The following is a 22835-nucleotide window of genomic DNA, read 5'->3' on the forward strand; positions in this document are numbered from 1 at the left end:
CTCAGTTATTAATGCTCTCTTCATTTCCTAGATTTATCGTACAGCTGCCTCACTGCTGTCTCCTTTAGACTTCTTTCCCTCTTTAAGTTGCTTTGGGCAGAAAAGAGTTTCTTCTCCCCTTTTCTACAGATAAACACAGGCTTCTAAATACAGCAGCTAGACTTTTTTTAAACTCCTTTTCAATTTTTTTTTCAGTTTTCCAAGGTTCCTCTGTGCTATGCATAATAGCCACAAGAGTGACAATGCACTTTGCCAGTGGTCTGCAGAACACAGCATTGGAAGAACTGCAACACCTCCAACACAGATCATTTTAAATATTATCAATACTTCTTTGAATTAAAAACAAACAAACAAACAACTTTCTTTCCCAACATGCAGCAAAATCTATCCAGTCCCTTCGAAAAATTGCTAGAACTGAAAGTGTTCAGAAATGTTTTGGGTTTTTTTAAGAAACTCCTTCTGCTTCATAATTCCTTTGTTGTGGGGTTTTGGGTTTTTTTTTTGGTAGCGTAAGTCATCCTAACCCTATATAAATATAACCCTATATAACTACAACCCTATTTCTTCAGGGATGATATGGACTAGTAATAGACGCAGAGGAAGAGCTCAGCTATTGAGTACTCTTACATCCTCCTAAGGCCTCACTGTGTGTGAAAGTATTTCTAAACAGCATATCCTGGTATGATGACTTGACTCCATAGATGATGTCCTCATTTAAAAAGACAGAATTAAGCTTCTGTGCCACTGCAAGTTGTCTTTCACATTTTAAGCACTTCCAATACAACTCACTAGATGTAATGTTCAGTACAAGTGAAACTTGCAGATGGAACAATTAATAAGCTGTTAATTATGATGACAGGGGTATTTTGTGGGGAGTAGCACTCTATACTGAATTTTAATCTGGCCACTTTTATTTACTTAACAAAACCAGTTATCTTCCTGATTGGCAATAGTGCAGAGGACTCAAGATATCCTCTGCGCTCGGTAGGTGAAGTAAAAACACATGGAATGTGTTTCAAAGAAAAAATGGGTAGAGTGAAGTGAAGCAAAGCAGAGCACAGAGGAGCAAAGTGATGCGAAGGAAAGAGAAGAATAAATATAAATTAAATCTATACATTCCAAAGTCAAACAAGGAATCGCATTTTTTAATTAAAGTGAATTAGAACATACACGTTTACTCATATTTCTTTCTACCAAAATTGTCTGGATACACTGGTAAGTTGATACGGCTAAGTTAATTTCTGATGACATTATTAACATAATTTATTTCTGCCTAAGATTGCATACCAGATCACACAAAGGCTATGATGCTATACTGTACAGATGTGCACATACACCTTCAAGTAAATGCAAATCCAGCAGCTCTTCAACACTTCACTTGGCTTGTGAAGTTAGTATGGCACAAGTTAAAGAAAAGTCAATCTGATAAGAAAAATACAGAAGCTTTCAAATTGTTTCTTAACCTTTGAATCTTTCTGTAAATCTTTTCAGTAGTTTCTACAGATCCATGTCACTGGATCAGAAAGCAGAGCTGCTCACAAAAATAACGCTACCCACAAAGATTCAGAATGAATAAGTTGCAGAAGTTATGTTTCAATTAACTGACCATCTTGAAAGAGTGTCTTTGCAATCCCCATCTTTAGAACTTGTTAATGCACTCTTCCAGTAGTGTATAGTTATATGCACTCATCTAGCATATGTATTACTGTTTCAAATGCAATAAAGTTATTTTGAACAAATAACCTAATTATATCTACTTTTTGTACATAAAGATTATAGTATAGATTTCCAGAAGTATTCACAAGGAGTTAACACTTCTTAAATTCATAAGCATTTTTTTAATATTATGGATAAATTATTTTTCTTAATATTATGATTTGTTCCTTGCGTTATTTTTCAAATGTCAAGTGACCATTGCCAGAGTCACTGATTGAGACTATTACTCAGAGCTTACTTACAGTTCTTCCACACAGACTCACAGGGTAAATTACTGAAAAACTGAAGAAACTATCAGAAGGCTTGCATATGTGCACTGTGTAGACACAAATTTAAAACACGTCTGCACATAACTGAAAAGCAAAATACAATTTTTTTTCCCCAACGACTATTCCCTTTTTTGGCATATCTGTGTACTCTGGATACACCTTAACCACCGCACAATACAACTAATGTTTCACTTGTGTTGATGAACAGAAAACTCAGAGCAACAGACATTTGCAAGGTGCATCAAGCTACTCAGAACGCATGTCCACCTTACAACAAAGAAAATGAAAACACTGCAAGATTACATGTATACTTCTGAATATAATCAATCCTAGCTATTACATAAGCCAAGAAACTGAATGTTATAGTAAGGATTACTCTGCATTTCCATATATTCTGTACAATGCATGAAGGAACAATGTACACAAAAAATATCATGCTGGACGGTGAACCAGTTTTCACAAAATAGAAAGAGACAACAGGAATATATTAAGTTATGATTTGGGAAAGAAATTTTAAAGGACTGGAAACCCAACTGAAAAATAACATTAAGTTCTTGAAGATATATATGAAAATAGGCTACAGCAAGGAGGACCAGCCCATGGCACAGTACAAGTGAAGCTGCTCTACTTGATATTATTACATAGATTCACTCAGTAGGTTTGATTGAAGTAGTGGAAGCCAAGAGAAGTCACTCCACTGAAATCAGTGGGATTCACTCAGGCCAGTACATACAGTCCTTCTGATCCCTTTTGCTTTCATCCCGGCTATGAATCCTCCCCATTTCACTGAACAGTACAGTCTCCCATTTCTCTGAAAATCTGTGTCTCTACTCATCTCTTTTTTTTTTTTTTAACTGGTAACATCTATGCATCCTGCCTGCACTCTGAAAGCCTGTATCAAACAAATAAAATGTATATAGCTTCTGCACCCTTGTTGTAATGGGCAGAAGCAAAGCCCTCTGAGTATATCAGTGCTAATGGGACAGCAATGGATTGAGGAAAGGCTTGAGAACACTGGAACCATTAGAGTAATTGCAAGCAGTGAAAACACACCCAGAGCTAAAATGTAAAGCAGAATTATTTACTTTTGCTTATTTAAGCTGTGTACTGGGAGTATGAAGCTTCTTCATGCAAATTATTTACAACATAAAGCACATTCATTGTCAAATACAGGTCTTAATTTTATATGATGTTCAAACCTCACAGGTAGTCAGAATATCTACTAACACAACATTCTCAAAAGCAAATTCTACTCTTCTGGAGCCTGCCATTAATGCAAGTAAGTATTTCACAGAATCACAGAATCACCCGGGTTGGAAGGGACCCCAAGGATCATGTAGTTCCAACCCCCCTGCCTAGCAGGGCCACCAAACATACACATTCAGATCAGGTTGCCCAGGACCCCGTCCAACCTGGCCTTAAACACGTCCAAGGACGGGGCATCCACAACCTCCCTGGGCAGCCCGTTCCAGGGCCTAACCACTCTCCTAGTAAAGAACTTCCCCCTAACATCCAACCTAAATCTTCCCTCCTTCAACTTAAAACCATTTCCCCTAGTCCTGCTGTCGTCAGCCCTTTTGAAGAGTTTACTCCCCTCCTGGGTGTAGGTTCCCTTCAGGTATTGATAGGCTGCAATGAGGTCACCCCGCAGCCTTCTCTTCTCCAGGCTGAACAAGCCCAACTCCCTCAGCCTGTCCTGATAGGGGAGGTGCTCCAGCCCCCTGATCATCTTAGTTGCCCTCCTCTGGACCCTTTCCAAAATCTCAATGTCTTTCTTGTACTGAGGGCTGTACTATTTACTGTGTTTTCAACTACTGCTTTAACTTTTCCCTGATATAATTGTGATGATGTTGACAGGAGTTTCTGTCAGTTCATGATACTAACTACAAAGAAGAAAACATCACCAGACTATGTTGGCATAATATTTGAAAGCAACAAATCTCCCATTGCTTCAATTTCCTTCAAATACTTAATAGTTTCCTTTGGGGAAGTAACTTGCTTTTTATCATAATGATTTCTATTTGCTTCTGGAGCATGAGTCATGCTCTTCAATTATTTTCAGTTGATTGTGTAATTATTAGTGAGAATAGGGTTTGGCTAGTCTTCATTCCATTTGTTTTTTTAATAAGAATTTCTGCTTACCTTCAGGTGAAGGCTTTTGAGAAAACGCAGAGCTTATTTTACTCTTCTTGCTGCCATTGCTGTTGACAGACAAGGTGGACTGAATTTTCCTGTGCATTTTTTCTGAAACAGGAGATGAAAGTTTTCTGTTGTCTGCAGATGCATGCTTGACCCCGTTGTGCATTCCACTTCCATTACTCAAGCCTGCGTGGCCATTTTGCACTTTGCCACTTTCTTCCTCACCCCTTTCCAGTGCTGAAGTATTTGGCTGAGGCAAACGTTGAGGTTGTGCTTAAAATGAAAGAGAAAGAAAGTGTTAATTACAACTGTAAATTGAACACTGAATACTTTAGGCTAGACTGGGCAAAAATTAACATCCCCAGACAAAACAAGAAAGATTAACAATAATTATAATTAAACATTTATGAAGTGCCTCACTCATGTCTAGATGAGGTCTAGCTCAGCACTGCACTTGTATTTGGTTCTCTGTGAATCGGGCAGAGAGAACAAGGCAAGCAACGGGAAGAAGGAAAAAGCCCAGAGTGGGATTAAAAAAGAATGAAAACTGAGTTAAAGGGAGCCCAAAGAAGAATTAGGGAAACAGAAATTAAAAGAAAAAAAAAAAGTATGGAAGAGAAGGTAGAGTCTGCAGTAACAGAAGTGAAACTTCTGGCTGGGCAACCTGCCAGTCTCTAGAAAATAACCAGAGTGACAAGGGAAGGCCACCCCCAAAGACAGCCACAAGAGACCAGCATATTAGATATGAATAAGAATATTCAAGTAATTAATACTAGTTAGAAACTAAGCTTGTGGATTGCTGGAAAGAACAAAAACACTCAAAACTGTCAGGAAGTGGGGAACACAGCACAAAGCCATGGCAGGCTAGAGTCCCCCACTGTATTTCACAATCATGAAGTTACAAACGGCCATAATGGACATATTAGGGTTTTAATGACAGCAAAATGAAATGGTCAGACAAAAAAATACAAAATCTGTCAAGGTAGGAATCTGCAACGTCCTGGTTAGGACTCCAAGAGAATGTGTTATAAAATCATTCTAATGAGAGGTCATGAAACTTGATCGTTCCTTTCCTTGTTAAGCTACAGTATCATAAAGGAGTCTATTTTTAATAATAAGGTAAATACTTCGTGTATTTAAAGTCTATATATCTAAATAAAAGAGAAGATAAGTTTTTAATGTGAATCTCTGTAATAAAAACACTAGTTTCCAATTAAGGATTTTTATTTAAAAAAGCCAATTTGCTTCTGAAACTAATTAAACTATACAGATAGTAACACAACAAGATTTCATAATCAAAAAGCATCAGCCCAATCACCTCTCCTAATCAAAATACTACTTTATCATGCTTGGACATAAAGTGGTTTTCAAGCAGGCCTATCTTCAACCATTTTCAGATTTTATGCAGAAGAAAAAGCCCATATTCTTCTGAATGCAGCAAGATTAAACAGAATCAATAGTAAAGGAAAACAGTGCTCAGAACTGCAGTTCGTTTTCTTTTCAAATGATTCACATAAATTTTCTGATGATTTCACATTGTAGCTTTGTTTGTAGATTACATGTAAGATATGTGTAGATAATTATAGTTAACTTCCTTTAAAAGAAACAGCTTCATTGATCAGATTGATATGACTAAACTTAGACAAATACTACAAGGACACGCACAGCAACAAAGTCTTTAACAGAACTCTGAGTTCTAAACAGGCCTAACGAAGTTTCAAGGACTTTTATCAAGGACATCGATACCATCGTCAGATTGCTCCCTCAAATGATTACCAACTCACCAGATTAAACTTCAGACAAGTCTTAATGTAAGTCTTGGTCACACTCATAGGCAGAGATATTTTTAGAATAGTTCAAATTTTGAAGAAAAAAAAAACTGGTTGATTTTTTACTTTCCATTGGATATTTTTGTTGGATATTTTTAGCTACAACATGCCCAATTTTAAGAAGACAATCCACACTGACAACTTCAGAGTAGGACAAGGCAATCCTAACAGTACTCTTACCTTACATAAGTGAGAATTGTATGTTACAGGAAAGAAAGGAAGTGCTGGGGTAGACATGTATATTATTAGTCTCCCCAAAGATGTAGCAGGGACAAAGGTGACTCCCTTCCATTGCCAGCAGTAACTGCTCCAGAGCGGCAGCACAAAGCTATCAAGGAGCGCTTTAACTAATTTGTCCCAAAATACTTTCAATGGCAATATTGAAGCAGCTGCTCCTTTCACTGAAAATATCTTTGCATCAGTGCATAGAATCATAGAATCATGGTTGGAAAAACCTCTAAGATCATTTAGTCCAATCACCAACCCATCACCACCATGCCCACTAACCATGTCCCTAAGTACTACATCCACACATTTCTTGAATACCCCCAGGGACTTTTCAGCTCTGCACACATGTTCTGTTAACACTTCCAAACTATCGTAAGAGTTCCAAGACAACTGTGAAACAGGAGTAGATTCATTACAAATATAATACAAGGAACCCTTTGTGTAGGATTTTCCATGTATGCGCAAAAAAAAGCTTTTCCTTCCATTAAAAAAAAATCTTAACACAGACCTAACTTCAGTCAATAATGAAATCAATAGCAGCATCAGGAATCAAAATTAATACTCTCTAAAGTCTAGTGTTCATGCTCCTAACTCCTCATAGCTTTATTCTCATTTTCCCATTCAGATTTAAATGTTATTAAGGAAAAGCATTTTTCATGTTCCATCCAAAGACACTTTCTTCATACTGCACTTCCTATGATTCTCAGCTGTGGAGCGGTACTGATAGCCTGAACGTGATACAGAGGGGTTATCCTTCCTCAGTACATTCAAGCAACAGACAGTACTAAAAATTCTGTATGCCTGGACATGCAAACATGCAAGTTTCTAAAACTGACAGTTATGACCTTTTCCAAGCCAGCTAAATTGGTGGCTGCAGTTTGCAACTGTCTGTGTACCTCTGGTACTCTATTATAAAGCAATAACTTAGGAAACTACCCCAAATTCAATCTACAAAATTATGAGATTTTCTATCAAATTTTGGGTGAATAGGAATCTAAGAAGTTAGTTGGCTTTGCTTTCATTATTTCTTTTACTAAGGTGGGCAGGTTGTGTTTTTTTGTTATTGTTAGGTTTTTTTTTTGGGGGGGTGGGAGATGTTGTGCTTTTTTATTTTTTATTTTTTGATAATCCTGTTCCCAAAGTACCCTTACTTCTGTCTTTTTTCATTACCACACAACTTTTTAGCTGACTGACTTTACAGTATTCACATGTGATATGCAGGTCAAGTCAGAACGGAACAAAATCCCAAATGAATTAGTTATCTCAATTTAAATTTATTTTAACTTTATTGATAATTTTGCATTAGGGAGACTTGAATCTTATGGTTAAAACACTTGAAAGCAATTAGGAACCATATGACCGCATTCTAGTATAAAGAACAAAAGCAACTGACAGTTTCACGATTAAGCCACAACCACTCCGTTTAAAACCGAAATATTTTTACCTTATTTTTTAAAGGTTGTGTCTATCTTAAAAAAAAGAAGTGTAATATGGGGAACGACACAATGCTTCTTAAAACACAGTGATACCCAGGGACTCTCACTCTCTCTTTAATGATCCACTGCTCTCATTCAGCTGTCTTTCTTTTTTCAAATCTTTACATATGTGACAGCTCTCAAAAGTAGACCATAGACCATCTGGCATTTTCAGAGGTGTAACTTGTGCAAATTCAGCTCTACTGGGAACACAATGCTATCTTCTGCCTGCGTTATAAAAGATACAATAGAATGTAGAACTTATGAGTTGTTTTGAATTATTCATTTTTTGCCTGTATATTCAAGAAATTTTACAAACTCTGCATTTTGTACTACATAATCACATGCGTTAAAGGTACAAAGAAACTTTTTGACACCTCTTTTCTACAGAAAGATGGCATTTTGTTTGATATGTGAACATTCAGCGCCTGTTATATCATTCTAAACAGGCCGTGTGCTGCTACAAAAGATCCCATTTTACACTATGTATGAGCAAAAATTTTATTCTTGATAGTCAGTAACAGCAATACACATCGAAATTTCAAATATGAGTTGGATGAATGTTCAGCATCTTCAAATCAGGATGGCATTGGTCACTTAGTATATGTTGAAGACTTTTTTTTAATTCCTTCCACAACATAGAAATACTGTCAGTTTAAGCATCCACAATGAATAGTTTCAAATGTACTAAAAAATACTGTGCTTTTTAGGTTAATATGTTTTTAATCTTTAGCAAAACCAGTACATTTAAATCAATATTTCATACAGTACTAACACTAGTGGATTTTCAATAAGAATGATAAATACTGGATTAATGATTCAATACACTGAATCTTTTTTGATAGAAAACTAGCAGATAATGTAGCTAGTAATAACTATACATGAATCTGCTGCCTGTGGAAAAGCAATAAAAAGGCAATATATTGCTATAGCATATAATCTATTAGCGCGTTTCACTGCTTCCCTGTCACTGCAAACTGGGCCTTAACACAGTCACTTCTGCTCTTATTTAATTGTGTGGTTACTATCTGGTGAATATTCACATACTAAACATTTGCTGTGATTCTGATGGTTTTGGGTGAAGTAAATATGCACATTCTGACTGTATAATCCTAAAATGGATACGTATGCCCACTGACAGTACGTTGCTTATACCTCTACAAAATAACAGCTACTCATATAAGAAAAATCCCGACGTATGCATTTAACAGAAAAATGTATGTAAACACAGGGAAACGCTCATCAAAAAGAGGACAGTTTAAGCTATCATTAGGGATTTTAGATGAAACAAAAAACCACACATGCACAGAATACAGGCTCCTCAGAGTCAAAGCGAATCAAAAGAAAGCATCAGGAGGGAGAGAAAAATTGAGACAGCTAATTAGTAGCCTAATCACATCAAAAGCAATTCCAAGGCAGCTGATACAGATGCCCGTGGAGTTTATAGGCCGGCCAATGCCACCGATGGAAAAAGTACTCTCCGGTTACAGCCTGGTCATCTGACACACACCCAGAGAGTTAAGAGCACTTATTTTCTTCATTTATGACAAATCAGTTCACGACATCAGATCAGGTCAGAAAGGCAATATTTTTCCAGGTGGACTAGGGTGGAACAAAAATGTACAACTGCTGGGTGTAAAAAAATATAACCTTTGGCATTTTCAAATATTGGGACAATACAAAATAGGATTTCAGTTCAGAATATCCTTCGAATTTCTCTGCCTCCCCCAGAAAGTTGCAGTTGCATCTGCAATAAGCAGATGAACTCTTTTAGGAAACAGAGAGGTCCTGCTTTGGTCTGTTAATGCTGAAAGCCAAGATCTACATGCTAATTTGAGCTTGGGAAATTGTTTGATCTCAGTGGTAGCTGCTCCTGCTCGCTCTGCATGGATCACACTGAAGAGACCACATGCGAGGAAGGTAAGAATCAGGCCTCTGTTCCTTATCAGTACTGCTTCATAACACAAACCCAAGCTTGAGGGGAAAAATAAAGCACATGACAGATAGACATGAATTGTACAGTAAAACCAGGAGCTGCCTGTATTCTAGAGTAAAATTAAGGTAATTCCACATTGCTTCTGGAAAAGACATAAATTCCTGAAATATAAAAGGCAACATTTCAAACTGACTAGAAAAATCTCACCTTTTCAAAATTATTACAAATTATATGTATGCATTTATATGCTCAATAAGCATAAAATTTCAGTGAAACTGGGAGAACTCAAATATCTCAGTCTCTCTCCCTCCCCACATTTTAACTAAAATCCTGACTAGTCTCTATGTGGATCTTCAAACTACATCAATAGTTTCCTCTGCCTAGCTATCCAGAATATTAACATTCAGATTACAAGATGTGCCTCTGAGTCAATGTGTGAAGTGGCTTTTGTCAGCAATTATTTTTGAATATTTTCTAGGACATAAATGGCATATACTGCAGCTTCCATATCATAGAAAGCATACATTAACTAAATAACAAGGTACCATCAAGGTACAATCTATCTTTTAAAATCAATTTTTCACACTGAATTTTTTATACCATGCTGACTTTACAAGGAAAACAAAGTTCAACTAACGGCATCAACCACTTTTTTTAGAACTGTTTCTTGTAAGACACGAGGACATCTTCAAAATGAATACAATATATTATTATGAAACAGGATGCCCTTTGTAATGAAAATACTGCAGTAAAATTGCTGGTATGAGTTTTGCAAGGCCCACACTGAGAACACCTTGTTAAAATACGCCTGAGAACATCCAGGGAGCGCGAGGTATAACAGAAATGGGGCTGGAGGGGGACAAAGGGAAAAGGCTGTCAGTTCTCAATCTGAGAAGGGCCAACGAGAATGCCATGTGTGCATGTGTGTTTATGGGTTGAGAAGGTGACACATGTGCACAAGAAGGTGCCAAAGTACTCTTCAATCTGTGCAAAGACACCTGCAGTGCCTTCCTCTGGAAGCACCGCAGGATCTCGCACATTGTTTGAAGAGTTGCAGAAATTGTTTAAAGACGTCTTTGACATACTCCAAAAGAAGCAGTTACCACAGGGAAGCATGAAAAGGGCCAGTAGCCAGAGGTTTACAAAGTTGATAGGCAACTGAACACGTGGAGTGAATTCCTGTATTTACAAATCCTCTTCCCTGAAGTGTTTTCTCAAAATGAAGAAATGCCTGCTGATTTTTTTAATGACAGCAACATCGAATTTTCATCATTGCTAGATTGAGTAAAGCCTTCACATTTTTTTAATCACCTGTCATCTAACAGCTATCTCAAAACTCTGAACATCCTTTTGTCTTCTAATTACCATTAGGTTATCAGCAAACTCTGCTTCCTTATCATACACAAACCTTGCCACCATCCGCAGTGTTTCTCAGCGAGTCTGAAAATATCGGCATTTATGATAAACTGTGCAGACGATAAAAAAATTCTTTCTAGAACGTAACATAGAAATAAAAACGATTCACATAATGCAGTGATTGTTATACTAAATCTACATAAAGTGGGACGCAGCTCTCTCAGAAGAATCACGAGAACAAACAGCTGAAGCTTGCCATAAAAAATCCACAAGAACCCAAACACAAAACAGGCCATTGTAGGTAACAAGCACTCAGATTTCTGGGAAATAGATTCCTATATAAAGCTGTGTTCAGAAGTGGGAAATTTTACTCCAAGCTTTCCCCTTAAAACAATTATCTACCCATTTTCTACCTCATATGTTCTGCTAGGGAACTGGGAAAGAACTGCAGTGTATTTGCTCTTATGTTTCACAGCATTCCAACTACTTACAGCAGTGGCAGTCATGGCACAGACATGTGCAATACCGGATTAATTTACAGTCATCATTCCAGCATTCTGTGTGCATACTAATGGTGGTTTACATATTCACTGATGACTTCTGAAGGTGATTTTTTTTCTATTTAGGTAAAATGCTTAGGTATTTCTTCCTATGTTTTCCACATAGCTTACTTATTTAGAGGCATAATGATTCTCTTTATTTTTTTGTTGTTCTTGTTAAATGTTGCTTTTTAAAGAATGTTGTCTTACAGAAACCGGATATAAAAACAAAATGATACATAGAATAAGAATCAGAGTATTAGTTTTTGTTAATTTCTAAAGTGGCAAATGTGATTTATTCCCTGACCATAAATAATTGGTAATTCAATAAATGTGAAGACAGTCCCCAATGCTATGAAGGATACAAAGGGGTGCAAAACCAATACAATCCCATGTCACTGAGGAACAGCACTGTTTGCTTCTGGAGCTCTAATTTTGAAAGGAAGGTTAATTAACCACCAGGCGCAAAAAGGTAATCCAAGCTGTTGGCATGACAATTACAGCACTTATGCAATTAGTACATATTACAACATATGGTTATACCAATGCATAAAGGCACACTGGAGTCCCATGAAACTAACACATTAAATCAAATATTTGGAAGAGTTTTGATGCCTCTCACCACTGTGTTACTTGTTCCCAAATCAAACAAACTTCAAAGAGAAGCTACAAACAACAGGATATCTCTTGCTGGGTATTGCCTCATAAGCGGCACAACAGGATGTACCAGACAGGAGAGATAACCTGAATGTCATTAATAGCCACAGGCTATACCAGTGCACAAACAGGTCCTCTTGGCTCCAGCATCTTCTACTCCCTTCCTCCAAAGGTCAACAACCACAGACAAACTAGTTATCATTGAACTGTAGGAAAGAAGATGGAATGGTGAGGCAAAGAGCAGAGCTGGCTTCACAGCCAAGCCCTTTCAGCACTCACCTTTGAGAGACAAACACACAAAGGTCAAGTTTATTCACCACTGACCCTATATACAAAATTTCCCAAGACTCCAAAAAGTGCTCCAGCTCAGATATCTCCAGCCCCTGCTCTTACCGCTTTGTCTTGCATCATCTCTGTAATTCTAAACGCCTCACAGAATTGCTATCAACAAAATTAACAAGATGCACAAAGATACAGGATTAAAAACAGGACAACAAGAAGAATGGAGAATGCAAAAAGGTAGTGAGTGAAGATCATAACAAGAACAGTAACATATAAATTGATATCTGAGATTCTGACCCCTCTGCTGCACTCATTTTCTCTGTGCTATTATTTCTAGCAATCTAGAGCTGATGCAAAGTTTGGCATCAGCTATCAAATACCAGAAATCCAAAGGAAGAAAGAAGTAAAGCACAGCTGCGAGGAGAATGGAAGAGGAGAAGCACATGGGTAGTAGCCAAAAGGAACATGCAAAAACTTGGGATTTTACACTATTAAGCCAATAGCAGGGGAAAAAAAACTTCAAAAGGAGCACATAGTAAACACACAGTAGAAGACAGCACTGGAGGGGAAGAATATAGGAAAGGGAAAAATATATGATGAGATGAGCCCTCTTGATCTGTGAGGGCAGAAAAGAAGAAAAATTGTAAGTACAATCCACTAGAGATGAAGCATTTGCTACAAACTTTACACGTAAGGAAATAATTAAATGATAAGCCATTCATTGATAAGCAATGAAATAAAATGAAAATCATACTTCCACGGTGATTCAGATAGAGTTGAAACAACAGTTCCCCTTCTGCTAAAGGTCAGAGAGGCTCTAGGAGCCTAGGCCAGCAATCAGCCACATTCAGCAACACATGAATGATGGAAAATGGAAATCTCGTGTCAGCAGCGACTGGATGTGAGGTCCGCAACAATGCTTAATTTTGTCTTTGCAACAGAATGGTTGATTAACAAAGTGACTGTCAGTGGGAAAAAGAGAAGGGGAAACATAGCAGAATGTATGAGGTGTCCAATTCCCAATCCTAAAAAAAACAAAAAGGGAGGAGAAAGAGAAGCAAGATGTATCTGCATAGTATCTGCATTTCTGCCTGCTGCTCATGCACACAGCCCTTACAGAAGAGCAAATGTCAGAGTGCTGACTGTGTCTGGTGAAGACTGAACTTCCTGTAAAACGATGCACTAAGTTTCCTGAAAGGAAGCAAAACATAAGCTGCTCAAACAATTCCCAAGAAAGCTCTGATATCAGAGTCACACAATTGCAAATCTGCACTGCTAGAAAAATATAGCGTCGCATTAACAATCACCAGTGACGAGCACAAAGATTCAGAGAAACAATCATATTAATTTAAAGGAGAAAGTACCAGATCATATGAAGGAATAGGTAAATTATCTCAGTTGTATAAGACAATCCATACAACTTTTTTTCATTTCACCCTGCAACTGAGCTAAAACTCTGATTCTCCTTTCTGTTCATGAAACAAGATATAAATCTCTGTGAAATTATTATGCTCAAGCCATTTCAATATAGTAGAGGCCAGTAGCACTTGCAAGTCCTTATGCTACAAAATTGATTGAATAGCAGTAGAATACTGGGTTTTATCTCTAACGTACAGAAAGCGAATTTTCTTATTTCAACATGTTCAAAAGCACTCAGCATACATGGGGAATCATTTTCGTTCTCTATTAAATATTAAAAATACTTCTTCCAACTTATAAAACTTTATTTAGTTCACCTATTATTTAGAAATACTCCTATAGCATTTAAATTTGGATGAGGTCCATGCTTTGAATCAGGATCTTTTATGATAAAACCTTCTGCTTTGTCTTTTATTTAGAAGACACATTTCCTTCTATTTGGGGGAAAAATAAAATTAATTATCACACTAATCACAATTACTTCTTTTAAATGGAGTGCAGGTAGAAAAGTTGAAATTTGTGCTACATCAGCTGTATTTATACTGAAAAGTACTGGTTTTTACGTCTAAGAACTCTCGGTTATATGTTATATGTTATATGTTTTGCATATAAGCAGAAGGACTCATAAGATCGAAACAGCATTTTAAATGAAAACATAACAGTTTAAGTTATGTCTGTGTTTTTTTTTCCTTTCACAGTTCAAGAGCTTCAGTAAGTCACAGCACAAGCAGGAACCCTTTCTTTCCCAGAAGGATCAAAAGGCCAGCAGCAACCCTCACTCCACAGCAAAGACAGCAACTACATTACATGCAGACAACCTTCCTCTGCTTTTTACAAAAACCTTCAGCCCCATAGAAGCATTCATGCCTTCAGCAGCATCAGCAGCTCAAGTAGTTTAGCCATCAACAAGCCAAACTGATGCCTTCATCCCTTTGTGCTTTGCAGCTCTTTGGCACTGAGGGAACAGCTCAGCCTCTCTCCTTGCATTTCTTGGCCCCAAGAAGAAAAACTTTAGGAAACAACAAACCAACCGCCAAAAGGACACAACTGCAGCGTTTTTGAAACATCCTTATCAACTCTACTGAAGTTTCATGCCATCTGCCATTTTATTTACACTGCTGCCACAGCCTTGCCTCTAGGAATTAACACCAGCACCCTTTATTGTCCCTCCACCACAACTAGTTACATTTTACTGTGTCACATTGTTTTCTTTGGCTGCTGGGATTAACAGAATACAATGGGAACACCCCCAGGCTACCTTATATTTAATTAGTGTCCTGCTTATTTAGACAGAATTCCTGGTTTATTTCCAGCACAGTACTGCCAACTCAGATTATGTAAATACTATCAATCATTTTATCTTTAAATATGTCCCTTCTATTGGCATTCTCAATTTTGAGTCTTTAACTTTCAGCTTTTGTTAGAAACTACAAAGATTAAGACCAAGTCAATGTTTTTATTTTATGAAAATTTAAATCCCACATAATAACATGACTTCAGAAGCTGAGATTTTCATAGTGCGCTCTTATATTTAACATCTGGTCTTTTTCCTGAGTCCACCATACCATACCTTTTCATAACTTCAATTTACTGTTCACTCTCCAGTAATAAAAACAATGATTCTAGTAAGAAGGTTCTCATTGCTACTTATGAAGTTGTATAAAATGTTGATGTTAACACACCAAGTCAAAGCAAACAGGACTTTATACTGAAGCGCTTTAGAGTTTTCCAGCCACCCTTTAAACATGACCCTCCTGTCACTGCTTACAGTTGTGTTATTGTAATAGAGAAAGAAGTGGGAAAACACTAAAAAGGACTGGTAATAATTAAAAAAAAAAAAAAAAAAAGTGGGTAAGAGTGTGGTAAAGAAAACGATGCAGAGAAAAATGCCCCAGAGATAGTAACCAGAACAAGAATGGATCATCCTTTTCTTTCTATTCATAATTTATAAAATTAATATGGAAAAGAGGGCTCTGAACATGGTTTATTAAGAATGAGAACAAACCTTCAACATCCCTCCAACCCTGACTCTACCATGATAGCCATGATGTCAAGATCCATATTCTTTATTTTCCTTCAAAACTACCATATATAAAGGAAAGATTTTATGATTAAAACTTTCGATTGCCATTCCTTTATAGTATCTGTGAAGATTATTTTTAACACTAAGTTTAAGTTTTGAGAGCAAAGTAGATCCCTGCATGTGCAAGAGCTAAGAAAACAAGCCATATTTCCCTTTCCACAAGGACTTGTTCCACAAATACCTGAAAAAATATCGATAATGTGGGCCATAGTTCTCACTCTATTCCACCTATTCCAGCAGAATCTCCAGCGTGGATGCAGCTATGTCAACAATAGAAAGTTTTTGCCAGGTTATTCGCTGTTCAACAGGTGAGCATAACAGTAAATAAGGTCTCCCCATTAGAATGTTTTGGTCACAGAGCAGATACCATGTAATACACAAATAGTCAAAACAAACAAATGAAACAGAAGAATTTATTTAAAATAAGAACTGAGTTTATCACTTGAATTACAGAGAAAAGATTCCTTAGGTAGAACATTAACATACATACCGAATTAGAAAATCAAGCAGACACAATGCTAAATTAAACAACAAAGGAAATAAGAAGAGCAAAGAACAAAATAGTTAACCACTAACAAAATTCCTCCCTTGAAATTTCTCCTGTGCTGCTTCTCCCCCTCCGCATCTTTTTGAAGTTAAACACTGTCTTCTTTGTTTTAAATAGAAACTCACACAGGATTGAAGTTTCCAAGTATCAAGCCTGAACAGAACAGTTTACAGAATAGCTGTGATGAGGATGGTTACGAAACATGGGGAAGAATGTTATGACTACTTCAGACACAAAAAGGTACACAACAAAACACTTCCTAGAGTGGTTTGTATATAGTTCCACTGAAAGGTCTATTTCCATGTAAAAATATTTATCAATACCGATTTTACACTACAAATACAATATTAACTATTGTCACTACAAAGGGAGAATATACTAATATTAGCATTTATTTAAGAGGGAAAAATGTTTATTTTTAAGTTCACAAAGTGAATACTGAATTGTTAAATGAGTTGGCTTAGTTTAATAGAATTACTTATATGAAATCTCCATATGCATTATCCCAACTTAGCTCTTTATTTTGCCTTATCATCTGAATTATTTTTTTTTTCAGTCACCTCTCCAAAAAAAATCAATTTGATGACTCTGACAAATCTTTCCAGTCAGGATGATCCCAAATCACCTCATCAAAACACAATATTTTCCTTGTGTTGGAAATTCAAGCAAAATGAGTGTTATTCACTAATCTGTACAGAAGACTTAAAAAGTGTTCTCCAGTTTAACTGCTCATACGGCCAATTGTGGTCCTCATACAAATCTTTCATTGCTTTTCTGTTAAAATACGAATTTTATTTTAACTTGCAACTTACAGAACAGCAGTCAAAAGATGCATGTCTCCTAATAAAGAGGAGTGCCTTCTAACCAGATTAGAGGTCTCAGTTTTCAAGAATGATGCATTTTGGAGCCACCCAGACATGAAGGCAAGCTTACTCCTGCTCTGCTAAGGAACAGGCAAACAGCATGTACCATCTCCCTGGGGCAAAAACTTGCCCTGAAGGTCAGATCTGACTCACAGGACACATATTTTATGGGCTTGCCTAACAGTTTGCTCTACTTGACTTGTCTCAAAAGCAAACTTCATAACACTTTATGCAAACATTATACAACCTTAAGTCTGAGCCATAAATCAATAAAACTCACTTAAACTTGAGGAATCTCTGTATCAGGAAATAGTTTCTTACTTGAAATTCTCCTGTAATTAATATTAACATTGCTCAATCTTACAATTTTCTCTAAGCAAATGTCACAGTACTTACAGCCTTTAAGTAAAAACATGCCAAACAAGACTTTGCACAGACTCAGAGAGAGGCAAGTTTTCAAGTAGAATTTGTCTCTTATTTCCATGTGCCCCAATATAGAACTTGGCATTTGAAAACTCTTGTGTTACAATGCTGCTAGAATGCTCTTAGTACTCATGATCACAAATTTCAAGAGAAGTCACCACAGAAAACTGTATTTCCTACATGCCAGAACACTACAGCTCATTTATGAATAGCCAAGACTCAGGTGGCAAGTATTTCATCACTTCCTCAAATCAAACCTCAATATTTCTGGAAGCATACCTCACTAGTATAATGAGTTAAAACCAGTATTAGAAATAGCATGAGTGACCAAACAGCTGTTTGACATTTGAATGTTTTTCAAAAGGATCTTCTGGGTCTGGGTCATGATTTTTTAAAATATTTTTATTTTTAGGAGAAAACAGAAAACCAGCACAACAACATGCAAATAGGCCACAGGCCCCTGTTTTTGCTCGTCCTTTACAAAAATACTTTCAGGGAAATGGCACTTGTGGGCACTGTAGATATTACCAGAATGCAGAGTAAGTAAGCAGTATTCAGACCTTACTTTCCTCTGGATCGCTATTTAAAGAAGAAAAATATTTAACCATAATTACTTAGGTAAGTCTTCTGATGTGACCTTAAGCCCCTCTTCATCTTTTCCTTTTATATCAGTAAATACAGCATTCAGAAGATTAGAAACTAGTTTGGCTCTCTAAATTTTGAAGAATTAATTTCAGAATTTTGATGTACACACAATGTGCACTACTATTTTCCAGGTGTATAAAATTACTCTGAGTGATCCACACACGATAACAAAAATAAAACATTGGAAAAAAAACAAAAAACAAAAAACAGATGTTTTGCCATGGTTTACATTCAAGACATTTATACAAGAAAACAGGTTCCCAAAAGTACAACTGGTATGACGATACTCCCATGCACTTTGTAATTTGGTGTTTTTTTGCTAAAACTGGCTAACTGAATACCATTATTACTGAAAATAGCAGACTGAAACTACACTGACTCATTGGCTTTGTATTATCACATTTCATGCAGAACCCACTCAAGAGTTCTATTTTTCCTTTTAAGGAACCACTACAAACATATTGTGCTTTTTTCCCTATATGAGGAACTAATCAGGAAAAGAATAAGCATTACTCTGCACTAAGGCACAACAGAACATGGGTTCTGAGACTGTACCGATAGAACAAAGTGAAAATATTCTGAAATTATGATACAACTTACTTCAGACCAAAACACAGTAAGCACAGTCATCTTTACGTTACTTAAAGAACTTCACCTTTATCTGGCACTGATGATTACCGCCATCCAAACCTCTCCAGCCACAGACCATATATTCAGATGATGTTCTCAGAGTCAGAAGTAAGGTAAAAAAAAAAAAGAACGGCTTCAGGTAACTCTGGCTATCTGTGATATGCACAATATTGTATTTATCACATGGTCATCTGGTGCAGCGTAAAGTTCTCACTGAAGTTTAACTACTGTTCTACAAACCAATTGGCAAAAGCAAAACTTTTATTTCTTAGTGTGGATTCACCACAGGGTGTACACATTTCTTACCAGTCACAGTCCATCATTAACTGCACCGCTTCAAAACTGCAGCAGTGACACTCAGATCACCAATGGCTTCAAAAAACACTGAAGACCCATTCTCACACTGCATTCTTTTCAGTCCGAAGGAGGCTCAGAGGAGACTTTATTGTTCTCTAAAACTACTTGAAGGGAGGTTGTAGTGAGCTGGGGCTTGGCCTCTTCTCTTCCAACTAGTGGTAGAACTAGAGGGAATGGCTTCAAGCTGCACCACAGGAGACTTAGGCTGGATGTTAGGAAACACTACTTTTCTGAAAGAGTGATCAAGTACTGCAATGGGCTGCCCAGGAAGGTGGTGGAGTCACCAACCCTGGAGATGTTCAACGAACGTTTGGATGTTATGTTGAGGGATATGGTTTAGTGAGAATTTCTATGGTTTAGAAATGGGTGATAGGTGGATGGTTAGACTGGATGATCTTGAAGGTCTTTTCCAAACTTGGTGATTCTGTGATTCTGTGAAGACTGTAATTGCATCTTTCTGATTAGAATGGTATTTAATGAAAATTACATGAAAACGCTATGGTTGTGTAAGACTGGGAAGAAGGACATAAGCATTATCATTACACATTAAAACCACAACAGAAAAACCTTAACAGTGTCAGCAGAATCATCAAATCTGAGGTATGCGTGCACCACCTACAAACTGCTAAAAATTACTGCCATCCTAATAGTAGCTACTTATGCCTTCCTATTTGCACTTCTCAGCCCATTTCAAGAGCTAATCCTTATTTTTCTCTTCAGCCAAACAGGTTCATCTTCAAAGCAAATTAAATCCAAAGGTCCTGCACAGGTGTTATAGCTTCTGTGTGTTCTAGAGGCATTTAATGATGCATATTACCTTGAAAGAAATTTTTCAAAAATGCATATATTGCTTATCATCTTACTACAATATGTTGGAATAAAAAATAATAATATAAATAAATATTAAATAATAATAGAACATCAGGCTCATTGATAAGCGTGAGAATAATTGAGGAATTTTGGAACAGAAGCAGTAAGAGATCTGCCAGGTCAGGGGGAGATTGACACAGGATAGCTGTCTGTTGGAGAAAGGATTAGAAAATCTTTCTGGGAGGGGAGTTTGTATACATGCTTCACACTACATTAACTTCTACAAGCCAGATTTCTCAAAGACTTGTCTTTTTTAAAGAAGACAATATCAAATACTGCATTCCTGTATTTCAGTGTTTAAGTATTGAATTGACTGAAGCCCTATTCATCCACAGCCCCCCTCACCCCCAAATTTCTTCACAGCCAGATGAAGCAAGTACCTGCATATATAGGGAACATTATGCTTCTTGAAGTAAAAGAATATACCCTTCAGACTCAGCAAGATACTTTGAATAATTTCCATTAACCTATTCTACACAACTTCTATACTCACACATTTGGTTACAATGAAAGAAGTCTGTAAGTGTCATACTTTCTAACTTTGAAAAGAGCCATTTAAGTTATTTCAAGAACCGGTACTATTTTTCAGACAGTATGAACACAGTCATCTGAAATAATCACAATCACAGTAAGATGACTGTGCTCTATACAAGAAAAGGTACTTTTGTATGCTTATCACATGGAACAAACAGCTCTAACAACAAACTATCTACTTGATTGCAAAAACAGTCCCGAATCCAAGCTTGCATAACTATGGAAGTCACCCACTTAGCCAGCAGGAAAAGGGAATCTCCAAACATTATAATTAAATAAATCGCTGTTATAAATAAAAACATCAGTGTAAAATATATCAAACAAAAATGTAAAAAGATCTAATTTTAGATTTCAATAAAACAAAATGCAGGAAAGTACTAATAAAAGAGTGAGCACGGGAACATGCTAAATTGTTTAATTCCCACAGAGCTGAATGAAGCATCTCCCTCCCTAAAGAACCACTCTTATCAGGAGGCTGCTTCCTGGAGGAGAAAGAGGCAATTGAAGCTAGGAAATGATGGATAGCAATGACCTTTCTATCTGTAAAACATGGGCATATTTTAGGTATTTAATCTTGAGAATTGGATTATTATTAATCAATTATTCATGACAATTTGAATCTATGGTAGATGTTTTTTGTTTTCTTAAATATCACATAGCTAAGGTCCTCGGAAATGAGATTAAATCCTCACAAGCAAATAGTGTTGGCACTGGCATTTTCTTCTCTCCTAAGCATTCCTTCCCCTACGTAACTGGCAGCACACACTGCCAATTACCTACCCTCTACCCTCTATAGAACTTCTGACTAAACATTCTGAAATTCACCTTTACCACTTTTTTTTTTTTCTTAAAGGACAAAATTATGTTTTCTAGAGAACAAAGCAGGTCATTGTGGTAATGCAGAGCAGCAAAAACTCCTACGTCTCATTCCTGTTGCCGATGGCTATGCTGCTATGTGGTTTAACATTTGCTCTTTCTCACTTGCCAAAGGTGAGTGATAACAGAAGCAGAACGTCTCCAGTAAAGACTACCAGATCATAAAATGAAAATAAGAAGAAGGTGTTTGCAGATATTTAAAATATATTGCTGAAAACAAAGAAAAAGCAGATGGAGCTATGTAAGTCTAAGCTCTTTTTAAAAGCAAGACCTCCACAGTCTTAAACAAAATGCAAACTATATATGCATTTATGAAGGGTAGGGAACAGCACTGCTCCAAATAAATGAAAAAAAAACATATGAAAAATCAAGTTATTCCAGTCTGGAGAACTACACTGGAAACGAGACTCTTTCTCACAAAAGTTTTGAAACTGAAGGATCTGAAAAGCAACGGTCACTTCTCAAGGTCAACGCATGTAAGGAATATCTGGCAGTTCCAATGGTTCTCAAATATTCTTTAATTTAAACTAAGTAAATGCACCTTATTTCCAGCCCAAATGAACTTCCATACATTCGATCTAGTTCTCCCTTTGCTGTTCTTGTCTGCTACAGTCAGAGCATTTACCAGATTTACCAATCTTACTGAATTTCTGTTCATTGTGGCATCATGCTTCTTAGGCACTAAGCAAGTCTGAGACATAAACCTGCTGGAATGCATCCAGGGAAGAACCACAAAAATGATTCACAAAATGGAACACCTCTCCAATGAAGACAGGCTGAGAGACCTGGAGACTTTCAAGGTGAGGCTGGATAAGGCCCTGAGCAACTGGTCCTAGCTGTGGTGTCCCTGTTCACTGCAGGAGATTTGGATTAGATGGCCTTCAGAGGTCCCTTTCAACTCTAAGGATCTATGATTCTATGATTCTAAGTCATTCCTTGCTAATACTGAACAGATTGAACTCCAGGAGTTTTTCCACAATAAGGCATGTTTTCAACCATTCCTGAGATATTTGTGGTTCTTCCCTGATCCTTCTCCAACTGAACACAGTATTCCAGTAACAGTTATGAAAACCATTAACAATTAATACTGAGAGATAATATAAACACTTCCATCTTATTTAGCTCTCCCTGTTTACATGTCAGTATACAGTAGCCTTTTGAA

At 36.9% G+C, this 22835-nt stretch overlaps 1 protein-coding gene across 1 annotated transcript in view; it reads right to left on the reverse strand.

The window, feature by feature from the left end:
* The window catches only part of MDFIC (MyoD family inhibitor domain containing), a 48279-nt gene that overhangs the window by 11684 nt on the left and 13760 nt on the right, over window positions 1–22835 (reverse strand). Inside the window, 1 exon segment of the mRNA XM_048956510.1 lies at window positions 4128–4397. Coding sequence (XP_048812467.1) covers window positions 4128–4397 — 270 coding nt within the window.

Source organism: Lagopus muta, chromosome 1 (assembly GCF_023343835.1).
Source record: "Lagopus muta isolate bLagMut1 chromosome 1, bLagMut1 primary, whole genome shotgun sequence".
Taxonomy (NCBI): domain Eukaryota; kingdom Metazoa; phylum Chordata; class Aves; order Galliformes; family Phasianidae; genus Lagopus; species Lagopus muta.